We start from the raw sequence: 26,067 nt of genomic DNA, 5'->3' as shown, positions 1-26,067 counted from the left end.
GTGGGGGGATCTGGTAAGGGCGGGGGGAGGTAGAGTTGGGGGGGAGGATATTCGGGGGATTCGGTGAAGATGTGCTAAGGGGTGGAGAGAAGTGATGGCTTAGCCGACTCCATCACGGAAAGTTAGGTTGAAATACCAGGTTTTGAGTTCCTTTTTAAAAGATTTAATGTCACTGAGAGAACTTTCTCTTTTTCTCTCGTTCTTCGCTTTTTACCTTGTTCCTTTTATCCAATTATTATCCAATTCTCCCAGTTAAACCCCCCTTGTTCAATGTAATTTCCTTTCTCAGTTAATTGTGAACCGACATGATGTGTCCTACGAATGCCGGTATATAAAAATGTTAAATAAATAAATAAACTTAGGTATTGAGGTAGGGTGCATAATTTGGGTCCTGCGATAGAGAAGGCTCTGTTCCTCGTGGCGGTCAGTTTGGCAATACTGGGGGAAGGTATGTCAAGGTTCAATTTGCATGCAGATCTGGTAGAGCGTTGTTCTTTGTGAAGGTGAATCATGTCATTGAGGGTGGGGTTTGAAAATTGTTTGAAAATTGTGTTGTGGACAATTATCAGGGTTTTGAATTAAATTCTTTGTGCTATAGGTAGCCAGTGGAGACTTTTCAGAACGGGGGTGATATGATCTGATTTCTTCTTGCCAGTGAGGATTCTGGCGGCAGCGTTTTGCAACATTTGGAGTGGCTTTATGGTGGATTTTGGGAGTCCGATCATAAGAGAGTTGCAGTTGTCGAGGCTGTTAAAGATCAGGGACTGCAGCACTGTACGGAAATCTTGATGATGGATAAGTGGTTTTAGGTGTTTCAGGATGTGAAGTTTCATAAAGCCTTCTTTCGTTTTCGCTGCAATGTTCTTTTTTAAGTTGAGTTCATTGTCAATCCAGATTCCGAGGTCTTTTGTGGTGTTTTTGAGTTGTATGCAAGTGTTGTCAATTTGTAGTGTGAGGAAGTTGTCGGCCCTGGGTTGTGTTTGCCTATGAGGATGCATTCAGTTTTATTCATATTGAGACATAGTTTTAGTTGGTTTAGTTTGTCTCTTATAGCGATTAGGTGCTTGGCTGTGGAGTTCAGAGCCTCTTCGATGGAGTTGGATATGGGAATGATTAGTTGAATGTCATCTGCGTACATAAAGTATGTTAGACTAAGACTTGAGATGAAGTGGCAGAGTGGGAGTAGGTATATATTAAAGAGGATGGTAGATAGGGCGGAGCCTTGTGGTACCCCGGTGTCGAGGGGGAGGGGGTTGGATGAATTGTTGTTAACGGTGACCTTGAAGAATCTATCTTTTAGGAAGGAGGTGAACCAGCTTAGTGTTTTGTCGGCCAGGCCAATGTGTGCCAGGCTAGAAATCAGGGTATCATGGTCAACCGTGTCGAAGGCCGTGGAGAGATCAAGTAGGATTAGTTGGTGATTAAGTTTGTCGTCGAGGCCTCTAATTAATTTGTTGGATAGGTTGATTAGTAGAGTTTAGGTGCTTCTGTTTTTCCTGAATCCGTGTTGTGATATATGGAGGATATTGTTGTCTTCTAGATGCTCGTTAAGCTGAATCAAGGCTGCTTTCTCCGTCAACTTGGGGAGAAGTGGGAGGTTTGAGATGGGGCGGTAGTTATTCAGGTCATCAGGGTCAAGGTTCTTCTTTTTCAAGATAGGAGTGATAGTTGCTGTTTTTAGTTGGGAGGGGAGTATCCCTTCTTCAAGGGATTTGTTTGATAGCTGCGATGGTCGGGGCAATGGTATGTGCCATTTCTTTCAGGCATTATAGTTCTCTTCCTTTGTATTATCACTGGTCTTTACTGGACATTGTCTGTAAATGTCATTAATATCCAAATCCCTTTTATTTCATAAATACCAGTGACGATAGGAACTTGCCTATCGCTACAATGTAAAAGGCAAGCAGTACAAAAGCAGAGGCACAGTGAAAGTTGAATTAATTTCTTTAATGCAGAGTGCACAACCCTTTATCCTAAAGGAATATACAGTTTCACTGTCAAGTATGGAAAGAGCAAAATCAGTAAGGTTTCCCATGCTGAAATGTCATGGTGGGACTTCACAGTGTACCAGTAATTGTGAGCTGCCTTACTGGCTTCTTGAGCAGGAGATGGAGCTATTGCTGCTGTGGCTGTCACTGGGCCATGGTGAAAAGGAGCTGCTGCTGCAGCTGGAGGAACACCCTACTGCTAGGCCACAGTGGAGAAGGAGGGAACGAAAAACAAAACAGAAGGCAAATGGCAACATGAATGAGCGGGAGAGAGGGAGAGAATGTAGGCAAGTTGTACAGTCACTAGTACAGCTTGAGCCATTATTAGAAGTTTTTTTGGTGGAATTCTTAAGGGTTGCTTTTCTGCTCTTTATCTGGTGAGTCTTAATCTTTCTCACGTCAGACTCTGTTTTTATGCAGTACAGTCCCTTACACAGTAATCAGTGTGGTTTGTCATGTTTCACATGCCATATCCATGTATTTATTTATATTTATTAGCCATGTTTCCAAAACAAAAACCCATACTGGCGTACATCAAAGAATTGCTTGGGTCGTGTGTTTGACTATGTACAGAGAATTATTGGCTTTGTTCTTTGCATTTGAGATAGAAGCTGCATATATTTAATAACAGCTGTACAGACTGGATTGAAGAAGTTGATTAACCTTTCTCTGTGTCAATGGGCTTTTTCATATTTATCTACAGTAGGACAACACAAATTAACTTCGTCCTGAACCATTTCCTCTTTCACATTCCCATGTTTGGTTGTTTGTAAAGCTAGCCCTTCATTCCTCTGCTGGGTTTACATTCTTGCTCCTATACTCTCTTTTCATGCATTTTTGACACATTCTTTCCCCTGTCCCCAGTCTTCTCATCCTCATGTTGTCTTCTCTTTATCCTCCCCTGAATTTTTCCATTGCCTACTGGTAACACTTTTTAACTTTTTTTTCTTCTTGCCTGGCAGCTTTCTTCACTGCTCAGTACTGAACATCTGGCATTGTTCCTAGGTGCTGTTAACTTTCATTTGTAGCTGCTGGGATTTTTTTTCCCCGTTGTGTGTTGCGAATCCTCTTAACTTCAGTTATGTGTGATGGTCCTAGGCCAAGAGGCACTGACCACAGTTCTCTTCAGAGCTCTGTACTGGTCAGTTGGTGTGCAGAGCACCAGCCAGGTCTTGATTCCCATCTCCCAGTAGCTGTGACTCTTGCTTCTACAGCTTCCCTAGCTGGTCCAAGATACAGGGAAAAAATCCAGAATAGAACACCACAGTTCCACTGGCCCCAGCACTGCTGCTCTTGTAAATGCTTTTCCCTGGACTGATCCGTAGTACTACAGGAAAGAACAAATTTTCCTTTGTTCATTCCAGGATGGATTATTCTGCTGTTCCATTTTATGCCACATGCACACCCCAGTCCACCTCAACATTTCTTTAGTGCTCCCACTGACTTAATCTAAAGGGGACCTAATTACACTCGTGTCCCCTTGCTAACATTTGAACATTTTCATCTTCACTTTTCGTAGCCTTCCTTTTCTTTCTTCATTCTGCCTCTTCAACCCCCCACCCCTCAGTAGCTTCCTCCTGTTTCTTTGAGCTTCCAGCTCAGAGCATTCCCTAACTGTGCCAATGCACCCACTGCAACTTTTGTCAAAGTTTCTAGAATTTTGATTTGCACACTGAGCATGCTCAGCATGCCACTATCCGCGCGTCCACACGGGGTCCCTCTTCAGTTTCTCTTTTTCCATGAAGTAGTTGCCTCATGGTGGTGGAGTTCTGCTCTTTAGAGAGTTTTTTCCCCGTTGATGGCAGGGCTGAATTAGCCATGCTGTCATGGGAACTGTCAATCAGGCCCAGGAGGCGGAGCCTCTAAGTGATGTCAGAGCTTTGCTCTGAGGCTGCGTGTGAGTTCCCGCGCTGGAATTGACTCTCCTCAGTCTGTTTTTCCGCGCGCGGGATCACACGTGGAGTTTCAGACCTCCTCAGCATCACTTCTCCCTGAGGGGAAAAAAAGTCAAAAAAATAGAGAGAAAAAGATGAGAGCATGGTAAAAAGGAAGGGGGACGACCTTCGGGGTTCAAGCTGTGCCCCTGCGGCAAAGTCATGTCCATCACGGATGGACATGACCGCTGCTATCAGTGTCTGGGCCCAGACCACCCGATGCAGGCCTGCTAACATTGTGGCAAGATGTCCCCCAGAGTGGCCGACAATGGCACGAAAAAATGATGGCGCTAACAGGGCAGAGACAGGGCTCCTATGCCCCACTCTCGGAGGCCCGATCATCACCGGGGCTGACTGCCCCGACACCCCCTGCAGATGCGTCGAGCGTCGTCGCTGGAACTGGCGACCTCCAAACGGGGTGAAGGCTGAAGCCCAAGCACAGCGTGCCTCGAGGCAGAGTCTCGAAACGCGTCGACCGTCATGGTCGAGACGCTCCATCGGCGTTGGAAGGACGAAAAATTCGGAAGCCGGCACTGGAGACCGAGGGCGCACAGCGCATGCGAAGGAGTAAAAGGGTGCAACCTTTTCGCCATCGCATGGTGCATCCTCGATGCCGGCACACGGCGCACCCTCTTCATCGAGGCAGGCACACGGCGCACCTCCTACGATACTCAGCGCGGTGCCGGCACGGAAGCACAGCTCCAAGACAAGTGCCTATGAGGGAGCCGAAGACCAGTCAGACACAAACACCGCACGGGAAGCGGCTATCCACGCACCTGTGGCGCACATCGCAATCACGGGAGAGGCCACTCAGCCCATCCCCGGTACGTCTCATCGCAGCGCCTTCGACGCAGCTATCAACATCGGGGCTGAAAGTTGCCTACAAGTCGATGCATATGACAACCAAACCACACGGGGCGTCCACCAGTGAACAGGGCTTCTCAGGTTCCTCTTCACCATCCGAGGGCGAAGGTCTCCCCACTGATAACACCTATATCCTCGGGATCCTCTTCGTCGTCCCTACAGGTATTCTCGGACCTCTCTTCGGTGTCACATAGATCCACCAGAGGAACACTGCAGGAACCCCTATCGAAGGAACCAAGATTGGCTACGGAATCTCGAATGCCCAGTCAGTACACACCACTGCCGGACTCAGACATCCTCGCAGCGGAGTTACCACCACGGTGGTCCTCGGCATCACCTCGCCCTCCGATGCTCAGTGTGGCCCAGCCCATACAGAGACGCCCAAGATGCTTTTCTCCTACCCTGGACAGAGCCACTAATGTATGCGTTTCCACCGATTCTGCTTATCACTCGCACTCTACAAAAGTGCATGCATGGCCGCGTCAACCATGGTACACACACCACCTACAGTTATTAACAGATACACCGCTACAGCTACCACAGCGGGAAGACCTCCTATCCCAGGAGCAGGGGACGCTTCTCCACCCGCTCCGCTCGTCTCTGCATCTAACAGCTTGGAGGTTGAACGGGTCTTTTTATCTGAGCAAGGATTCTCCATCACAGTCCACGACATAATGTTAGAATCCCGAAAATCATCTACCAGACGCAGTTATCAATTCAAATGGAAGAGGTATGCGACTTGGTGCGGATCCAAGGGCATAGACCCCTTCACATGTGCACCGGATAAGCTACTAGACTATCTGCACTCTTTATATGCCGCAGGTTTCGCCACTGCCTCAGTCAGAGTTCACCTTAGTGCCATTGCGGCTTTCCATAGACTGTATGAAGGTCAATCCATTTCACTACACCCATCAGTGTCCAGATTCATTAGGGGTCTCAATCATCTATGACCACCGGTCTCTAAACCGCCAGTACCCTGGAATCTCAATCTGGTTCTAGAACAACTGTTACCACCATTTGAGCCAATGGACTCTGCGCATATCAAATTCCTTCCCAGCTCTTCGTCTCCTTCAACCCCAATGCTCCGGGTCTTCCAGTAGCAAAACGTATGATTTCTAGCTGGATCACCCAATGTATACAATTCTGCTACGAAAAACGACAGTGCAAACTGTTTTCCCTATCCATGGCTCATCAAACCCGTGCAGTGGCAACTTCATTGGCCCATCTTCAACACGTGGCTCCACTGGACATTTGTAAAGCTGCCACGTGGGCCTCTCTTCACACTTTCACTTCCCATTACTGTCTGGATCAACAGATCGTAGAGGATGCCAAACTGGGAAGAATTATTCTGCAAACATTGTCCACAGAGTAACAGAGTCGACTGTCACTCATTTTCATCACACTTCAGGAAGATAAGACCTTTAAAAAAGAGCTCAAGACCTGGCTCTTCAGACAAACTTTCAAAGACGGGATTAGTTAAATTACCCAGCACAACCAACACTCCATAACCCTACAGACACATCATACTTTTTTACTTATCACTAAACCGTTCCATTACAGTTATTTAATCCATATGATACTCCCATAATACTGCTAGGAAACCTGAGAACGCGCATCCTTTCCCATCCACTTTCACAACCAGATTCACTACTTGCCCCCTGCTGTTATTTATTCTAAATCGTGAGCTACCAACTACCTTGTTATAGTATTATATCTCGTTTTACTGTTTTAACTCGCTCTATCATTTTATCCTAAATGTTGTATTACCATTCTTATCGTTAGATGTATTTTTCGGCTCGAACAGTTTATTGTAATGACGTTCATGGTTTCTACACATGTATTTCGTTGTTTCAAATGTAAACCGGAGTGAAGGCCTCTAGCTAAACTTCGGTATATAAAAACAATTAAATAAATAAGAGACAATTTATTCATTCAGTGTGATGTGGAGCTTAGGCCTCCCATGACAGCATGGCTAATTCAGCCCTGCTATCGACAGGAAAAAGCAAGCTTGCTTACCATAAACGGTGTTTCCGTAGATAGCAGTCAAAGTTCCAGAACTTTTGACACAAGTTTTCTGTACTGATGTCACCCACATGTGAGGACTAACATCCTGCTGTCCCAGGAGAATACCTGTTACAGGTAAGCAACTCTGCTTTTTTTTTCTTCATTCTGCCTCTTCAACCTCCCACCCCTCGGTAGCTTCCTCCTGCTTCTTTGGGCTTTCAGCTCAGAGCCTTCCCTAACTGCTAATGCACCCACTCCAGCTGCACCTGTTCCCCAGATCCACCCCCAACCTGCTGCCACCACCTTTTCCTTAATGGTTATTGCCAAATCTTTCTCCTAAACTGATCACTAGATCCCAGCTGTCTGTCTTGTGCTTCTCCAGTCACATTTTCCTGCAGGAGGCTTAAGAACATAAGAACATGCCATACTGGGTCAGACCAAGGGTCCATCAAGCCCAGCATCCTGTTTCCAACAGTGGCCAATCCAGGCCATAGAACCTGGCAAGTACCCAAAAACTGTCTATCCCATGCTACTGATGCTAGTAAGAGCAGTGGCTATTTTCTAAGTCAACTTAATAGCAGGTAATGAACTTCTCCTTCAAGAACTTATCCAATCCTTTTTTAAACACATCTATACTAACTGCACTAACCACATCCTCTGGCAACAAATTCCAGAGTTTAATTGTGCGTTGAATGAAAAAGAACTTTCTACGATTAGTTTTAAATGTGCCACACGCTAACTTCATGGAGTGCCCCCTAGTCTTTCTATTATCTGAAAGAGTAAATAACTGATTCACATCTACTCGTTCTAGACCTCTCATGATTTTAAACACCTCTATCATATCCCCCCTCAGCCGTCTCTTCTCCAAGCTGAAAAGTCCTAACCTCTTTAGTCTTTCCTCATAGGAGAGCTGTTCCATTCCCCTTATCATTTTGGTAGCCCTTCTCTGTACCTTCTCCATTGCAATTATATCTTTTTTTTGAGATGCGGCGTCCAGAATTGTACCCAGTATTCAAGGTGCAGTCTCACCATGGAGCAATACAGAGGCATTATGACATTTTCCGTTTTATTCACCATTCCCTTTCTAATAATTCCCAACATTCTGTTTGCTTTTTTGACTGCCGCAGCACACTGAACCGATGATTTCAATGTGTTATCAACTATGACGCCTAGATCTTTCTTGGGTTGTAGCACCTAATATGGAACCTAACATTTCCCGGTGATAGGCTGAATTAGCCATGCTGTCTGGGAGCATCGTCGCGCAACTGGCAGGCAGAGCTTCTCCTAGAGTTCAAAGTTTGAACTCTGTGCTTCTGCACAGTGAGGTTCCTGCGCGATTGTATCCTTTACCTCAGTCTCTTTTTTTTTTCCGCGAGCAAGACTGAACGGGGGCGGTTTTTTTCTCCTTCACCTCGTCTCTTAAATTTTTGGATTTTTCTCAAATTTTCAAGAATTCTCACTTAGCGATGGCTCCGAAGCCATCAGGGTTCAAGTATTGCCAATGTGGCAAAATTATGTCCATCACCGATGGACATAATTATTGCTACATTTGCCTGGGCCCGGAGCTCGACACGGCGTCTTGCAGAGACTGTGGTCGGATGTCGCCCCGGACCCGAAGACAGCGTGCAGAGAAGATCGCACGCCTACGTTCCCCTCTCTCCTTGCCGGGCCCGGCGAAGAAAACAAAAACGAAGCCACGACGTCCCACGTCATGGGAAGGGGATTTGGCCAGGTCGGTGTTGCCACCAGGGCCAGGAAGGGAGCTCGAGGCCTCGACTCCCTTAACAATTAAGATAGCTGTGTCGTTAGGGGCACAGGGCTCTGTGCCGCCTCGCCCCCGCTCCCTGACCCCAAAGCAATCTGAGCACAGGAAGAGCGGAAGGCCCCATTCGAAGCAGGACACAAAAGATCACGACGCATCGCACGGCGCATGACGCCACTCTCGGCGCAATGATGCATAACACATCGCACGGCGCAACGACGCATTTCACGGCGCATCTCATGGAGCACCGGTGCCTAGAATACTTCGGGATGAAGACAAGAGGCAGCATGCTTCCGATGCTCCTTAGGGAGAGCGGCTTCGCTATCGGGGTCATCCCATCACACTATCCGGAAAAGACAGCATGTGCACCATCCCCGTCCTCTTTGCGACGGACTGCAACAGCGATCACAGGTCCCCGGAGCAGATAGGCGCTGGGAGAGAGGCCCGCGCAGCCGGCGCTTGAGCCCATCGGGGTAAGGCCTTAAATCTTGCCCTACCTCCGTGGGCCCCTGCTCCGGCCACGGGGAAGCGTACCACCTACCTCCTCCTCCTCCGGATTCTTCTTGGGGTCGCAGCGATCCGGCTGCCTCGCCGCTCTCCGCCCACCGCCACAGGAAGCCACAAGAAGGGCCCTCCCGCACGAAAGACGGACCGACGCCGCCCCAGTCGCGCTGGTGACCTCAGCACCACGCGACCGCGCCAAATTTAAAGAGCCGGCTCGACTTCTGCCGCCCTCTTTGCGACGGACTGCAACAGCGATCACAGGTCCCCGGAGCAGATAGGCGCTGGGAGAGAGGCCCGCGCAGCCGGCGCTTGAGCCCATCGGGGTAAGGCCTTAAATCTCGCCCTACCTCCGTGGGCCCCTGCTCCGGCCACGGGGAAGCGTACCACCTACCTCCTCCTCCGGATTCTTCTTGGGGTCGCAGCGATCCGGCTGCCTCGCCGCTCTCCGCCCACCGCCACAGGAAGCCACAAGAAGGGCCCTCCCGCACGAAAGACGGACCGACGCCGCCCCAGTCGTGCTGGTGACCTCAGCACCACGCGACCGCGCCAAATTTAAAGAGCCGGCTCGACTTCTGCCGCCCTCTTTGCAACGGTTCTTCCTCAACCAATCCCGGAGAAGCACACGAGATTTAATCCCGGACATCCGAGGCGCCGAGGACATCCGAGGCGCCGAGCGTCGCGCGCCGAAGGTGCGCGACAAAGGGGCCCGCCCCTTTGTGCGCCCCTTCGTGCAGCCCCTGAGAGCCCCGGAATCCTCGTCCACTAACTGGAAGCCGGCTGAACAGCTGCTAAAATCCACCAAGATTTCCAAGCGTATCAGAACCAGGTCCGTCTACACATTCAAGGTCAGCCATCTAACGCTCAAACGCTCTCCCTCTCAAACAACAATTCAGGACGACATATACAGAGGCAAACAGCTGTACCGGTGAAACACACTGACAACTCTGCAGGACTCCAGCAGCCTCTCAACAACGCTAAACAAAGACAATCAAACTTCACAAACGACTACACACTCCAACAACCACCCAGGAACCCAGCACTCACCCAGCATCCACGCCAGGACTCCAGCATCCACCACCAGGACTCCAGCATCCACCCAGCAGCCACTCCAGGACTCCAGCATCCACTCAACAACGCCACTCCACTCAACAACTCCACTCAAACAAACACAGCATCCTCTATAACAACACCCACATTTAAAATGGACCTAGCCTCTAAAATGCATCTAACATTTGCAATCCCAATCATACCTCACTATTTCTCACAGAAAAGAAATCCAACCAGACAAGCAAACCTTCGCAACCTTAAAACACTCACACCAATCCTAATAGCTCCGATAACCCAACTACTAGGCCTCTCCCTATTCACCTTATCACTATTCAATGCGCAATCTATAACCAAAAAATCACTAATCCTCAACGACTACCTCACTGACGATAAACCAGATATTTGCGCAATAACTGAAACATGGTTGAAACCCTCAGATACTGCAATATTAAACCAACTACCGACGCTAACCTACGACATCTTCTCCCTGCCTAGACTGAAAAAGAGGGGAGGAGGAATCCTACTTGCAACTAAAAAAGACCTCAAATTCTCACAACATCCGATCCACTCCGATACCAAACTTGAAATTGGATTCTTCACATCACACCAACTTCAAATACTTCTCATCTACGCCCCCCCAGGACTCTTAGAAGCCGACATCTCACCCATCATCGAAATAACCACAACCTTCCTAAACCTGGACGCCCCAGCAATAATACTAGGAGATTTCAATCTCCACATGGATAACCCAGCTCTCTCAACTAGCTGCCAAACTCTCCTTCTAGCATTCTCAGCGATGGGCTTTACCCAAATAGTCAATAACCCGACACATAAAGCAGGACATACGTTGGACCTGATCTTTATCAACAAAGGCATAAAATCGTCTTCCCCACCAAAAAATACGAAGATACCCTGGTCGGATCACTCCCTGATTTCTACCTCATTCGCATTGGAAAAATCTACTGCTCCTCATCCACCTACTCCCTCCTTTAATTACAGGAAACCTTGTCACCCCGACGACCTCACCAATCAGCTGACCAAACACCTTCCCGCTATTGTTCTCACCGATCCCAATACGGCCTTACGATCATGGAACTCCATCACAGAATCCATAGCCAATAAGCTCTGCCCTCTAACAACAAAAAAATCCCACCCAGACGCCTCCAAAAAACAACCATGGTTGACCGACGATCTTAGAAGGCTAAAACAAAAATTAAGACAAATGGAATCCAACTGGCGGAAAAGTCCTACTGCTAGCACACTCTCAGCCTACAAACGCACGCTACAACAATACAAGGCCAGCACCTCCAAATCAAAAAGAGACTTTTTTGCCTCCAAAATCCACAACTTAGTCTTTGATGCGAAAGCTCTATTCTCCTATGTTTCCTCCCTAACCCAAGTACCCTCACCAGAATGCCCTAGTAACCAAGCTCAAGCTAAAGCAGATGAACTCGCCATCTTCTTTCAAAACAAAATCACAAATCTTCTTACTCAACTTCCCTCCAATATCATCCCTCTAACTCCAGCCCTAATGCCTCACATCAAAAACATTCATCTTGAAATGTTTGAACCCACTTCGTCTTCCGAAATCCAAACCATCCTTAAAAGAATGAAACCATCTTCGCACCCAGCGGACCATATTCCCTCAAAACTTCTCCTCTCAATACCAGACACCATATCCAAAACATTAGCAGACATCATCAACTGCTCGCTATCCCAAGGTTCCTTCCCAGAAGACCTCAAACAAGCCTCACTCAAACCTCTTTTAAAAAAACCCAACCTGAACCTAAAAGACCCCAACAACTACCGTCCAATAGCTAATCTCCCTATCATAGCTAAGATTATGGAAAGGCTTGTGAACGCCCAACTATCGGACTTCATCGAAGACAACAAAATTCTATCCGCCTCACAGCATGGATTCCGCAAAAATAGGGGCACAGAATCCCTACTTACCTCCCTAACAGACCTACTCATCTTAGGTACAGACAAAGGTCAATCCTTTCTATTGATCCTTTTGGACCTCTCAGCAGCTTTCGATACCGTAAATCACGCTATCCTCATCAAACTGCTAGCTGCGATAGGAATCTCTGGTTTAGCGCTCTCCTGGTTCAAATCGTTCCTAACCAACAGAGGCTACAAGGTAAAAATCCAGAATAAAGAATCATCACGCCACGACTCGACCATCGGAGTCCCACAAGGTTCCTCTTTATCCCCTACACTCTTTAATATTTACCTCCTACCACTATGTCAACTCCTCATCAACCTCAAGTTAATACACTTTCTCTATGCAGATGACATCCAGATCCTGATCCCCATCAAAGAATCATACTCAAAAACCCTTGAATACTGGGAATCCTGTCACCTAGAAATCAAAAACCTCCTCAACAGCCTCAATCTGGTACTAAACTCCGCCAAAACTGAAGTATTACTCATAACTCCTGATAACAATCTCACAACCTCTCTGCCAAACAACCTACAAACCACTCATGTAAGAGATCTAGGTGTGCTAATCGACAATAAACTAAACTTCAAAGCCCACATCAATAAAACCACCAAAGACTGTTTCTATAAACTGCAAGTTTTAAAAAGGATAAGACCACTCTTCCATGCCAAAGACTTCAGATCCATCCTCCAAGCCCTCATTTTCTCAAAATTGGACTACTGCTGCTCCACTTTACTTGGCCTCCCCTCCTCATACACAAAACCGCTCCAAATGGTCCAAAACGCAGCAGCCCGTCTACTGACAAACACTAAGAAAAGAGACCATATCTCCCCAGTGCTACAAGACCTCCACTGGTTACCAATTCATTTCAGAGTCATTTATAAATCCATCACCTTGATATACAAAATCATTCACCAACATACCACAATCGATCTACAAATTCCTCCCCGCTTCCACAAATCTACAAGACCGACCAGGGAAGCCTACAGAGGATGCCTCATTGTCCCACCCACGAAAACCACTAATCACAGCACCTTAAGAGACCGAGCCCTTTCCACCGTAGGCCCACAGTTATGGAACTCCATCCCTCCAGAACTCAGAAACGAACCATGTCTCCTAACCTTTAGGAAAAGACTCAAGACATGGCTTTTCAGGCAAGCCTTCTCGAACTCTACCTAATATGCACCATAAACAAACTCTCTACTCAGAGACTGTACATATGAGACACCATATTTATATTGAACTTTTGTATATAATTATTCTCCTCTATCTCTTTCTATTTCTTACATTCCCAGTTCATTAGCCCTTGTTAATTGTAACTGCTTCTCTTCATCACGTTATTTATGTTTTTTGGTTGTATTATCCGCACCCCTGTTTTCTGTAAACCGACATGATGTGAACGAGTTCATGAATGCCGGTATAAAAAAACCTTAAATAAATAAATAAATAATGACCCACCTATAGCTTCGACTCTCATCTTCCCAAGGGGCATCTCATCAGGAGCGCCATGGGAAGAAAAGGGCCAAGACAAAACATCTCCAAATGCCCTCTTCACCAGGGACCGATTCGGATGTGGATATACTTTCTTCAGAGGGGGAGAGCTCTCAATCTAATTGGTCCTCTTCCTTGAGATCTCAATCAAGTCATAGGGCACAACCAAGTCGCCTTTCTCACGAATTCCCTAAGGAGGTACCACCTCCTCCTTCAGAACCATTTCACACGCCTTCACATCATACTTTAGCGTCAAAGGCGATGTCGCAAATTTCTCTTGTTTTGTCATTTTTTCAGGATCTTGATGAGATGCACCCAAGGGACCCGGGTGCTCAATCTCCAATTTCTACTCCACAGATCCCTACAGTTCCACCACCACCAAAGCAAACAGAAAAGTCAGTTCCAGATCCCGATCAGCCAGACTCTCCTCATTCACAATGGTCCACGGCTTCCCCTTCGTCATCTACGGGGTTCCCATCAGACCCACCGGAAGGTCTTCCCGAACCATGTTCTCCTCCCGAGGACCTATCCTACGCTAAGTTTATTGAAAAAGTAGGATCTTCGTTAAATATAGAAACGGGAAAACTTCCGGATCCTAGGGCAGAGGTTCTCAGCATCTTAAAAATTTTTGAAATGCCCCCTGAACCAACTGCCTTACCACCACATGTGGTATTAGATGCCGTGTTACACAAAATGTGGGGAAAGCATTTTTCTACCTTGGCAGCTTCAAGGCAAACGGATTTAAAATATAGGATGAGGAATTCCACAATATACGACTCCACCCAGTTACCTCACAACTCGATAGTGGTTGAATCGGCACTCTTAAAGGCAAAGAGATCAAAACTCCATGCAAATTCACCACCTGGAAAGGATCATAAGTCCTTAGATGACTTTGGTCGTAAAGTCTATCACTCATCCATGCTGTCCACAAAAATTCAACACCATCAATTTTATGTCATACAGTATCTCTTCGAATGCTTACAGAAATTACGTCCAGTATGTATGGCAGAGGATAATTCTTTACTACAACCATTCACAGATATGGAGGAGGGGCTCAGACACTTACTGCGTTTGGTTTACGAGTCTCTTGAATCATCTGCTCGTTCCTCATATTTTCCCTGATAAAGTAAGGGTCCCAATACAGATCCCTGAGGCACTCCACTGCCCACTCCCTTCCACTGAAAAAATTGTCCATTTAATCCTACTCTGTTTCCTGTCTTTTAGCCAGTTTGTAATCCACGAAAGGACATTGCCACCTATACCATGACTTTTTATTTTTCCTAGAAGCCTCTCATGAGGAACTTTATCAGACGCCTTCTGAAAATCCAAGCACACTACATCTACCAGTTCACCTTTATCCATATGTTTATTAACTTCTTCAAAAAAGTGAAGCAGATTTGTGAGGCAAGACTTGCCTTGGGAAAAGCCATGCTGACTTTGTTCCATTAAACCATGTCTTTCTATATGTTCTATGATTTTGATGCTTAGAACACTTTCCACTATTTTTCCTGGCACTGAAGTCAGGCTAACTGGTCTGTAGTTTCCCAGATCGCCCCTGGAGCCCCTTTTAAATATTGTTGTTACATTAGCTTTCCTCCAGTCTTCAGGTACAATGGATGATTTTAGTGATAGGTTACAAATTTTTACTAATAGGTCTGAAATCTCATTTTTTAGTTCCTTTAGAACCCTGGGGTTTATACCATCCGGTCCAGGTGATTTACTACTCTTCAGTTTGTCAATCAGGCCTACCACATCTTCTAGGTTCACTGTGATTTGGTTCAGTCCATCTGAATCATTACCCATGAAAACCTTCTCCGGAACGGGTATCTCCCCAACATCCTCTTCAGTAAACACCGAAGCAAAGAAATCATTTAATCTTTCCGCGATGGCCTTATCTTCTCTAAGTGCCCCTTTAACCCCTCGATCATCTAACGGTCCAACTGACTCCTTCACAGGCTTTCTGCTTCAGATATATTTAAAAAAGTTTTTGTGAGTTTTTGCCTCTATGGCCAACTTCTTTTCAAATTCTCTTAGCCTGTCTTATCAATGTCTTACACTTAACTTGCCAACGCTTATGCATTATCCTATTTTCTTCTGTTGGATCCTTCTTCCAATTTTAATAATTTAATAATTTTCTTATGTTAATGTGGACAAGTGCAAGGTGTTGCATATAGGGAAAAATAACCCTTGCTGTAGTTACACGATGTTAAGTTCCATATTAGGAGCTACCACCCAGGAAAACGATCTAGGCATCATAGTGGATAATACTTTAAGATTGTCGGCTCAGTGTGCTGCAGCAGTCAAAAAAGCAAACAGAATGGTACAAAGAAGGGCAACCAAAATGATAAAGGGGATGGAACAGCTCCCCTATGAGGAAAGGCTGAAGAGGTTAGGGCTGTTCAGCTCGGAGAAGACACGGCTGAGGGGGGATGTGACATTTTCCATTTTATTAGGAATGGAATGGTTAATAAAATGGAAAATGTCATAATGCCTCTATATTGCTCCATGGTGAGACTGCACCTGGAATACTGTGTACAGTTCTGGTCGCCGCATCTTAAAAAAGATATAGTTGCGATAGAGAAGGTACAAAGAAGGGCAACCAAAATGATAAAGGGGATGGAACAGCTCCCCTATGAGGAAAGGCTGAAGAGGTTAGGGCTGTTCAGCTCGGAGAAGACACGGCTAAGGGGGGATGTGATAGAGGTCTTTAAGATCATGAGAGGTCTTGAACGAGAAGATGTGAATCGGTTATTTACACTTTCAAATAATAGGACTAGGGTGCATTCCATGAAGTTAGCAAGTAGCACATTTAAGACCAATCGGAGAAAATTCTTTTTCACTCAACGCACAATAAAGCTCTGGAATTTGTTGCCAGAGGGTCCATTAACGGCTATTAATCAAATTTACTTAGGGAATAGCCACTGCTATTAATTGCATCAGTGGCATGGGATCTTCTTAGTGTTTGGGTAATTGTGGTTTGGCCTCTGTTGGAAACAGGATGCTGGGCTTGATGGACCCTAGGTCTGACCCAGCATGGCAATTTCTTATGTTCTTATTTTTGAATGAAGATCTTTTGGCTAAAATAGCTTCTTTCACCTCCCCTTTTAACCATGCTGGTAATCGTTTTGCCTTCTTTCCACCTTTCTTAATGTGTGGAATACATCTGGATTGTGCTTCTAGGATGGTATTTTTTTTTTAACAATGTCCATGCCTCTTGCACACTTTTTACCTTTGTAGCTGCTCCTTTCAGTTTTTTTCTAACTATTTTTCTCATTTTATCAAAGTTTTACTTTTGAAACTTTAGCACTAGGACCATGGATTTGCTTACTGTCCCCTTTCCAGTCATTAATTCAAATTTGATCATATTATGATCACTATTGCCAAGCGGCCCCACCACCGTTACCTCTCTCACCAAATCCTGTGCTCCACTGAGAATTAGATCTAAAATTGCGCCCTCTCTCGTCGGTTCCTGAACCAATTGCTCCATAAAACTGTCATTTATTCCATCCAGGAGCTTTATCTCTCTAGTATGTCCCGATGATACATTTACTCAGTCAATACTGGGGTAATTGAAATCTTCCATTTGCACTGCACTACCAATTTGGTTAGCTTACCTAATTTCTCTTAGCATTTCACTGTCAGTCTCACCATTTTGACCAGGTGGACGGCAGTATACTCCTATCACTAGTCTTCCCCGACACACAAGGGATTTCTACCCATAAAGATTCAATTTTGCATTTAGTCTCATGCAGGATGTTTATCCTGTTGGACTCTATGCCATCCCGGACATAAAGCGCCACACCTCCTCCCGAGTGCTCCTCTCTGTCATTGCGATATAATTTGTACCCCGGTATAGCACTGTCCCATTGGTTATCCTCTTTCTACCATGTCTCTGAGATGCCAATTAAGTCTATGTCATCATTCACTGCTATACATTCTAATTCTCCCATCTTACTTCTTAGACTTCTGGCATTAGCATACAAACATTTCAAAGTTTGTTTTTTGTTTGTATTTTCATTCTGCTTTGTGGTAGTGGCCTACAGGGGAATGATCACTCTCAATAAGGTGTGGGGAATTCATGAGGTGAAGTTAAAATGCTGATTTTTTTTTTTTTTTTGTTTGTGTGAAAGTGGCACCTGCCTATAAATTAAAGGATGAGCTAGGGGTGGGAGGGTTGGGAAATATTTCCACACTAACTTCTGTTTATTAGCTGCCTTACTGACTATTCAACACACAAACACACTAAATAATATACCCCAATAGTTTACTTCTCACCAGTACTTAAAAAAAAAAAATTTCCCAAGCAAAACTTACTGAGTCCTTTCGGCCACCAGCAAGGTGACCCTCTCCTCTCAGTGCTCCCACTGTGTAGCCAAAACAGTGTTTTCCTAGCGTATAGCCAGATGGACTCAGGACCAATGGGTATTGTGCTCTCCTGATAGCAGATGGGAGATGGAGTCAGATTTCAAAGCTAACGTCGGCCTACACATATCCGTGCAGCATGCTTAGCTCTTCAGTATTTCTCCATCTCCATAGCAGATGTGGACACTATCCAAAAGAGAATAGTGTAACATTTTCAACAAAGAAGAAAAAAAAAATTACCTGTTAAGAAGAGAGCCCTGCTTCTCCTGCGGTGAAACCTAACTTTCCCTCCCACAGTCGAGACTTTCCTGAGGTGATTTCGATATCCCTCAGAAGTGATCCTTGGTCCGGCAGCAGATTCCTGGCGTGGACTTAGCCCCCAGGATGGCTGAAAGGCAGCTGGTGCAGAGCGCGGCGGTGAAGGTATTCCCCTCTTCCCCCCACAGCTGGAGACCGCCCGGCATGCAACTGGTAAGCGCCGACACCAGGTAAGGTAGAAATCTTTATTTCTAAGTCTCCAAGGCTCGAATAGCCATACTGATCTTCCTTCCGAAGAGGTGTAAAATCAGGTTGAGCAGCCCTCCTTGGCCTAGGCTCCGATTCGGTGCGAGGGTCCACACACATGGAGACCACCTGCAGCCAGGAGAGGGATTCGGAACCACTGATGGCACCCTGGACCTAAGCATTTCCAACTCTGTACCTCCACAGGAAAGTACTTCTGGGGCTCCCACTACAGTCCCTCCTGGGATCAACATGGACCCAGGAACCTTCTCCTGGGTGGAATTTTTTAAAGGGCTGAAAACCTTTGTCCCTGTACAACCAGCTCCTATTACTCACCTAACTCAAACCCCACCGGAAGCTCAAGCCCTTCCTGGCCTCTCCCAAATTCCTCGAGACATGCCTCTCCTAACCAAGAGCGTCCCTGATGAGGATCCAGACACCTCAGATGAGGAAACTGATTCCCTGGAAGGAGGAGAAATTCCCTCAGGGATGGAGCCATACCGGACCATGCTCATATTCTTCCACAAGGACAAATTACCAGCTCTCGTGTCCCAGACTATGAAGAAACTGGGTCTTCCAGGCATGGAGCCTATATCGGAACCAAAGAAGAACCCCATGTTTGTGTACCTCCATAAGGCCTCCTGCTACTTTCCTATGTTGGAGCCCATAAAGGAACCGATTGACCTGGAATGGAATGCTCCAGAGGCCAGTTTCAAAGGGGGGGCAGGCCCTAGAGGCCCTAAACCCACGGCTAAGGAATTCCTACGCTTCCCTAAAGTGGACGCTATGATCTGTGCAGTCTCAAAAAGCATTACAATCCCTGTGGAGGGAGGAGCAACACTGAAGGACACCCAGGCAGAAGGCTAGAAGCCATCCTTAAGCAGTCCTTTGATGTATCAGCAATGATGTTACAAATTGCTTCCTGCTGCGCATTGGTGGCATGTCCCTGTTTGATCCTCTCCAGAGACCCAACCACGCCCGGAGAAGAGATGGAACCTGCGGTCTCCTTCCTCACCGATGCTACCGCAGACCTTGTGCATACCTCAGCCAGGGGTGTCGCCGCCGCAGTGGCGGCCATAAGACAATTAAGGCTCCGTAATTGGTCGGCTGACACGACGTCCAAAGCGAACTTCACAAAAATGCCCTTTAAAGGATCTCTCCTGTTCGGGAGTGAACTGGAGAAGTTAGCCAACAAATGGAGCGAATCTCCAGTACCCTGATTACCTGAAGACAAGAACAAAAGAACATATCAGCGCTCCTTCCCCCAGAAGAACCAAGGGTAGAGGATCGCAGCTTTTTAAACCTTACAGGAACACACAGTTCCAAGCACCTCACCCTTCAGGAAGGTCTCATCCCTTTTGGAGCAAGCACATTAAGAGAGGAGCAGGGGCAGGCTCAGGCTGTACCACACAATGAGAAGACGCAGACCTGTCCACAGGAAGAAGACATAAGGGGCAGGCTTGCCCTCTTCTACCAAAGTTGGGATGAGATAACACCGAACAAGTGAGTCCTAACCATCATTCAAGAGGGGGTACTCTCTGGAATTCCACAACTTCCCTCCAGACAAATTTGAGATCATGTTGCCACTCCCACGCCAAGAGACTGGCAGTGGAAACCACACTAGCAAGACTACTCGGCCTGAAGGCAATAGCCCCAGTGCCTACGCGTTAACAAAATACTGACCACTATTCCATCTATTTTATCGTTCCCAAGAAAGAAGGAACATTTCGGCCCATCCTGGACCTCAAGGCCGTCAACAGTTACCTGAAGGTACCACACTTCCTCATGGAAACCCTTCGCTCCGTTATAATGGTGGTACAACCGAGAGAATTCCTAACATCCCTGGACCTATCCGAAGCCTACCTTCACATCCCGGTCATCAGGACCACCAGCACTTCTGCGCTTTGCGATACTGGGCCAACATTATCAATTCCGAGCGTTACCCTTCGGACTAGCTCCTGCCCCCAGAACCTTCACCAAAATTATGGTGGAAGTGGCGGCAGCACTGAGGAGTCCTGGTATATCCTTATTTGGACAATTGGCTGTTCAGGGCAAAGTCTCCGGAGGAGAGTCGCCATGCGTCTACCAGAGTCAGGAACCTACTACGAGAACTTGGGTGGGTCGTGAACACAGCCAAGAGCTGTGTTCACAGCCCACCCAGTCACTAGAATACCTGGGAGTCCGGTTCGATACCAAACAGAAGGAAGCTGATGGGTCAGTTGCAAAAATATTTGACCTCTGTTCGCCCCAAGGTATGGGACTACCTTCAAGTCCTCGGCCTCATGACATTAACTTTGGAAGTTGTCCCGTGGGCAAGGGCCCATATGCAACCATTACAATGTTCCCTACTCTCACGATGGAACCCAGCGTCCCAGAACTACTCAGTTCGCCTCCAGCTACTGACAGAGGTTCAGGATCAGCTTCAATGGTGGCTACAGGAAGAACACTAGGCAGAGGCGTAAACCTATCCCCACCGAATTGGATCTTGCTCACCATGGATGCAAGCCTGCAAGGGTGGGGAGCCCACTGCCAGGAACTGACAGCCCAGGGACAATGGAACAAGGAAGAGGTGGGATGGAACATAAACCGCCTGGAAGCTCAAGCGATCAGACTAGCCTGCCTACGATTCAGCCACAGACTCCAAGGCGAGTCTGTCAGTCATGTCTGACAATGCAACAATCGTTGCCTACATCAACCACCAGGGAGGAGCCAAGAGCCAGCAGGTGTCTTTGGAAATAGACCCCCTCGTGGAGTGGGCAGAAACAAACCTGCAAGGGATTTCGGCCTCCCACATCGCGGCAAAAAGACAGCATCTCAGCGGACTACCTCAGCAGAGAGAGCCTAGACCCGGGAGAATGGTCGCTGGCGGACACAGCCTTCCAGCTGATAGTAAATCGATGGGGGTTCTCCAGCCATGGACCTACTAGGAACTCGTCGCAATGCCCAAGTCCCCAGATTCTTCAGCCGCAGACGAGAACCACAATCTCAGGGAATCGACGCTCTCGTCCAGAACTGGCCAGAGGAAGGCCTCCTGTACACCTTCCCACCCTGGCCACTACTGGGCAGGGTCATCCACAAAATAGAGCAGCACAGGGGACTAGTTCTACTAGTCGCCCTGGATTGGCCAAGAAGGCCATGGTACGTGAACATGCAAAGACTACTGGCGGGGAATCCTCTGCGTCTACCACCATACAGGGACCTTCTCCAGCAGGGACTGATCTTCCACGAAGACCCAGCTCGATTCTCTCTTACGGTATGGCCCTTGAGAGGACTAATCTAAAGAAGCGCGGCTACTCAAAAGCCGAATTGACACCCTGCTCCGGGCACGCAAGTTCTCCACATACAGATCTGGAGAGTATTCGAAGCCTGGTGTGAAGAGCGTGGTCTCCTCCTGAGGACAGCCAAGATTTCCACGATCCTAGAATTCCTACAAGACTTCATGAAGAAGGGGTTGTCTCTCAACTCCCTCAAGGTCCAAGTCGCAGCACTGGCCTGTTTCAGGTCCGAAGTGTGCGGTATCAGACTCAACTCATCTTGATGTGTCTCGCTTCCTGAAAGGAGTTAAACAACTCCGACCACCACTAAAATGGCCAGTGTCGCTATGGAACCTCACTCTGGTACTAGACTTCCTAGCAGGGGAGTCCTTCAGACCAGCCTGTCTCTACATCTCTTGACCTTAAAGACAGCTTTTTTGATCGCAATATACTCAGCTTGGCGCATCTCCGAACTTCAAGCACTATCCTGTTGGGAACCGTTCCTCAGGTTCACCCCGGGCACCATACAGCTGCATACGGTACCATCCTTCCTACCGAAAGTGGCTTCCCAGTTGCATATGAACCAAACCATATCCTTACCATCACCAGATGAGCACAGGGATTTGGAAGACTCATGCCTCCTTCGCCACCTGAATGTTGGCAAAATCCTAGTCCGCTACCTTGCGCAAAACTGATCACCTGTTCGTCCTTCACATTGAGAAGAAACAAGGGGAAGCGGCATCACGGGCGACCATTTCCGCTGGATCAAAGAAGTAATTAATGCAGCCTACATCGAGGCAGGAAAACCATTACCTCTACAGGTCAAGGCGCATTCTACAAGAGCCCAGGCAGTCTCCTGGGCTGAAACCAAGCTGCTTTCGCCAGCCGAGATTTGTCGGGTGGCGACATGGTCCTCCCTACACACCTTCTCCAGGTTCTACTGCCTGGATGTTCAGGCCAGGGAGGATATAGCCTTCGCAAGGGCAGTACTAAATGGGCCATGGGCAGCCTCCCACCCTTAGGGGAGTAGCTTTTGAACATCCCATTGGTCCTGAGTCCATCTGGCTACACGCTAGGAAATGGAGAAATTACTTACCTGATAATTTCGTTTTCCTTAGTGTAGACAGATGGACTCAGCATCCTGCCCACAGCTGCTCCAGAAATCAAGAACCTCGGATATCAAATTTAGAGACTGAGCAAGTACAGGTAAGCCACGGACTACCTCTAGTTTGACACCTGCAGTTGCCCAGGTGTCGACGTTTGTTTGAGTGCACTGTGTGTGTGTGTATATGTATATATATATATATATATATATGGATATGATGGATCATGACCTGAATTTGACTATGACCTTGTTCTTATGACATTATAGTTCACTTGTTGTTTGTTCCTATGCTTATCTGCTCTCCTTATGGTTTTTTTGTACCCCTTACCCTTCCCCTGTTACTTGTAATTTCCGTTGCTTTTGTTCCTTGTAAACCGAGGTGATGTTTCGACTAACATCGGTATAGAAGACTTTTTAAATAAATAAATAAATATATATATATATATATATTTTTTTTTTTTTTATATATATATAAATCAATTGAACCAGTTTAAGGTTAATCAAGTCTAATCAAGTATTAAGCAACATATATCTACACTGGCTTTTCGAAGAGAATACTGAAGAGCTAAGCACGCTGCACGAGTATATGTAGGCTGACGTCAGCTTTGAAATTTGACTCCGTCTCCCATCTGCTATCAGGAGAGCACATTACCCATTGGTCCTGAGTCCATCTGTCTACACTAAGGAAAACGAAATTATCAGGTAAGTAATTTCTCCATTTATATGCATATGTGCATGCTGAAGTCCTACAATATTACTTTTACCCAGCAGCCTTTGCAACATGAAACATAAAAGAAATAGTGGTAGTTCACAAGAAAAGTGAGAAATCATTCCAAAAGCACTGTTTCTGGTCAGCTACTAGCAAATCAAAAATTAGTGGAAATGGCATGTTCCAAGTAAGACGACAAGGTACTTAAATTTAGAAATTGTTTTGTTGATACTTCTTGTTTATAGAGAACAGCAGCACTGAGTCGTCTTTGCATTGCCACTTTCTATTTTCCAGAACCGAATGCATGAGAGCATGAAACTTTTTGACAGCATCTGCAACAATAAATGGTTCACAGACACCTCAATCATCCTCTTTCTGAATAAGAAAGACCTTTTTGAAGAGAAGATAAAAAGGAGTCCGCTCACTATTTGCTACCCAGAATATACAGGTAAAGGGGGGGGGGGTGTGTGATGAAGATGATTGCCTAATGTACAATAATGAGAAAACAGAGGGAACACAAAGATGTTTGCTTTTTGTTTGACTTGCATTAAAAACAATTTGTCCCGACCCTCCCATAAAACCATTTTGAGACCAAGTGTATTGACTATAGATAACAAGTTAAGATCTATCTATCTATCCATCCAGCCTTGGCCAAATCAGTACCCCTAAGCTTAATTTTATTTTCTTCTACTGTCTCCCCACCTCTCCTTTGAAGTTCACATTAGTGCTGCAGTTGCTGCAGCCATTTTCCTTTCAAAGTCTTGAGTGCATCACCTTCCTGGTGCTGCCTGGCCATGATGAACTGCTTGAGCCATAAGGCCAATCTAGCTACTCTTATAAAAGATTTAAATGTTAATATTCTTTCACAGAAGAGACCAGGATTTTTGTGCCTTCATCATCACATTTCTTTCTTTCTTGTCTTTCTATATGTTATCTATAGCAAGTTACAACAATATAGTAAATACAACAAAATAAAGCAATACAATGAAATCTTTGACAAAACATTCAAATTAAAATATTCCCAAGTATCATGGAAAATACCAGATGTCATAGAATATATTCCTCGAAACTGGCTCAACATATTCTTAATTCCCCAACTTCTTCCCATACAACCAATCAGCATATTAACTAAAAACCTTTTCAAACATTTTTAGTCACCAAGGGGACAATGCAATAAAAGTGCACCAAAAGCGGGCACTCAGTGTTCAGCGCCCACTTTCCTAACACGCACTCAGACACCTCTCCTGGAGGTGCCATATAATTAAATTAGGGGTCACTGCCAAGGAGGTGCAGGGTTGATTGCGTGCCCCTAGCGCCTCCTTGGCAGTGGGCGCCCAGGAGGAGGTCAGTGGGTTGAGAAAACTGATGGAGAATTTATCGGCATCTGTGTTTTCCTAACCGGCGCACAGCCACGGGTTCGGAAAATGCACGTTCATTAACTGAGCGTCCGTTTCTCTAACCGGACCATCGGCACTTTTTAAAAACTTTTTTTAAAAATCTTTTATTTATTTATTTATAGATTCTTTTATACCGCGGTACGTATAGACATCACCTCGGTTTACAGTGAAACAATAAATTAGCAACAGGCTTTACATGTAACAGTTTAAAAAAAAAAAACAAAAAACTTTTTGTTCCTTTGACTTACTATTGCCATGATATTAAGTCTGAGGATGTACAGAAAAGCAGTATTTCCTAGCGTGTAGCCAAATGGACTCAGGACTAATGGGTTATGTGCTTCCTTGCTAGCAGATGTAGATGGAGTCAGGTTTCAAAGCTGACATCACCCTAGATATACCCCCGCAGTGACCTCTGCCATTCAGTATCGCTCCATCTCCTAGCAGATGTGGATTGTCTCTCCTATCGGGAACACAGTACTCTTTAGATGTAGAAAATTTACCTTCAAATTTCTACTTTTAACTTGGAGAAGATTGAGCCCCACTCTCCTGCGGTGATACCTAAGGGTCCCTCCCCCAGTTGAAAATTCCCGAGGTGATTTCTGAGATCCCTCCGAGGTTTGCCTTGGTCGGGTAGCTGGTTCCTGGCATGGACTTTGCTGCTGAAGCAGCTGAAAGGCAACAGGTGCAAGAAGCTGAGCACAGCAGTGAAAGCCAAAGCTCTCTCCCCCCACAGCCGGAGACCGTCTCTGTGATCTGCCGATAAGCGCTGAGTCCAGGTAAGTAGAGAAGAACTTCTCTTATCCAAAGACGTGGAAGGGCTTCGGTAAGTCTTTGTTCCGGTTTCCTTGTTCGGCGTACCGTACCAACGTCCTTCCCGACCCCGATAGGGTGAAGGAAGGAGGTTTCCAAGCAGGTTAAGCGGCCCCCCGATGGGCTAGGCCCCACTTCAGGCTCGGTGGGCACTCCACGTGGCAGGCTGAGGGGGTGCCATCTTGCACATGGTTTTGTTGTGGTGCCATTTTCCCCCATTGTCTGTCGGTGCGGGCCGACCCTTGTGCGCCTAACATGCGCACTCCTGTGCACATATCTGCGCGCATAACCACACTCTCAACTGGCTGCTCAGATTTATGCACGCCGAGGCAGGCCTGTGCGCACTCGAGGCACTATCTGGCTGAATGCATAAGCTATGGAGTATTATGGCCC

General features: G+C 46.5%; 1 protein-coding gene across 2 annotated transcripts in view; it reads left to right on the top strand.

Moving 5' to 3' along the window:
* GNAI3 (G protein subunit alpha i3) overlaps nucleotides 1-26,067 on the top strand; it is a 73,323-nt gene that overhangs the window by 18,838 nt on the left and 28,418 nt on the right. For both annotated transcript variants that reach the window (XM_029573422.1, XM_029573423.1), the window contains exon 6: nucleotides 23,762-23,915. In XM_029573422.1, the coding sequence (XP_029429282.1) occupies nucleotides 23,762-23,915 (154 nt within the window). The remainder of the gene's footprint in view (nucleotides 1-23,761; nucleotides 23,916-26,067) is intronic.

The sequence above is a fragment of the Rhinatrema bivittatum genome, chromosome 12 (assembly GCF_901001135.1).
Source record: "Rhinatrema bivittatum chromosome 12, aRhiBiv1.1, whole genome shotgun sequence".
In the NCBI taxonomy this organism is placed as follows: domain Eukaryota; kingdom Metazoa; phylum Chordata; class Amphibia; order Gymnophiona; family Rhinatrematidae; genus Rhinatrema; species Rhinatrema bivittatum.
Note: the sequence above shows the minus strand (reverse complement) of the source record. Positions and strands in the feature narration are given on the sequence as shown.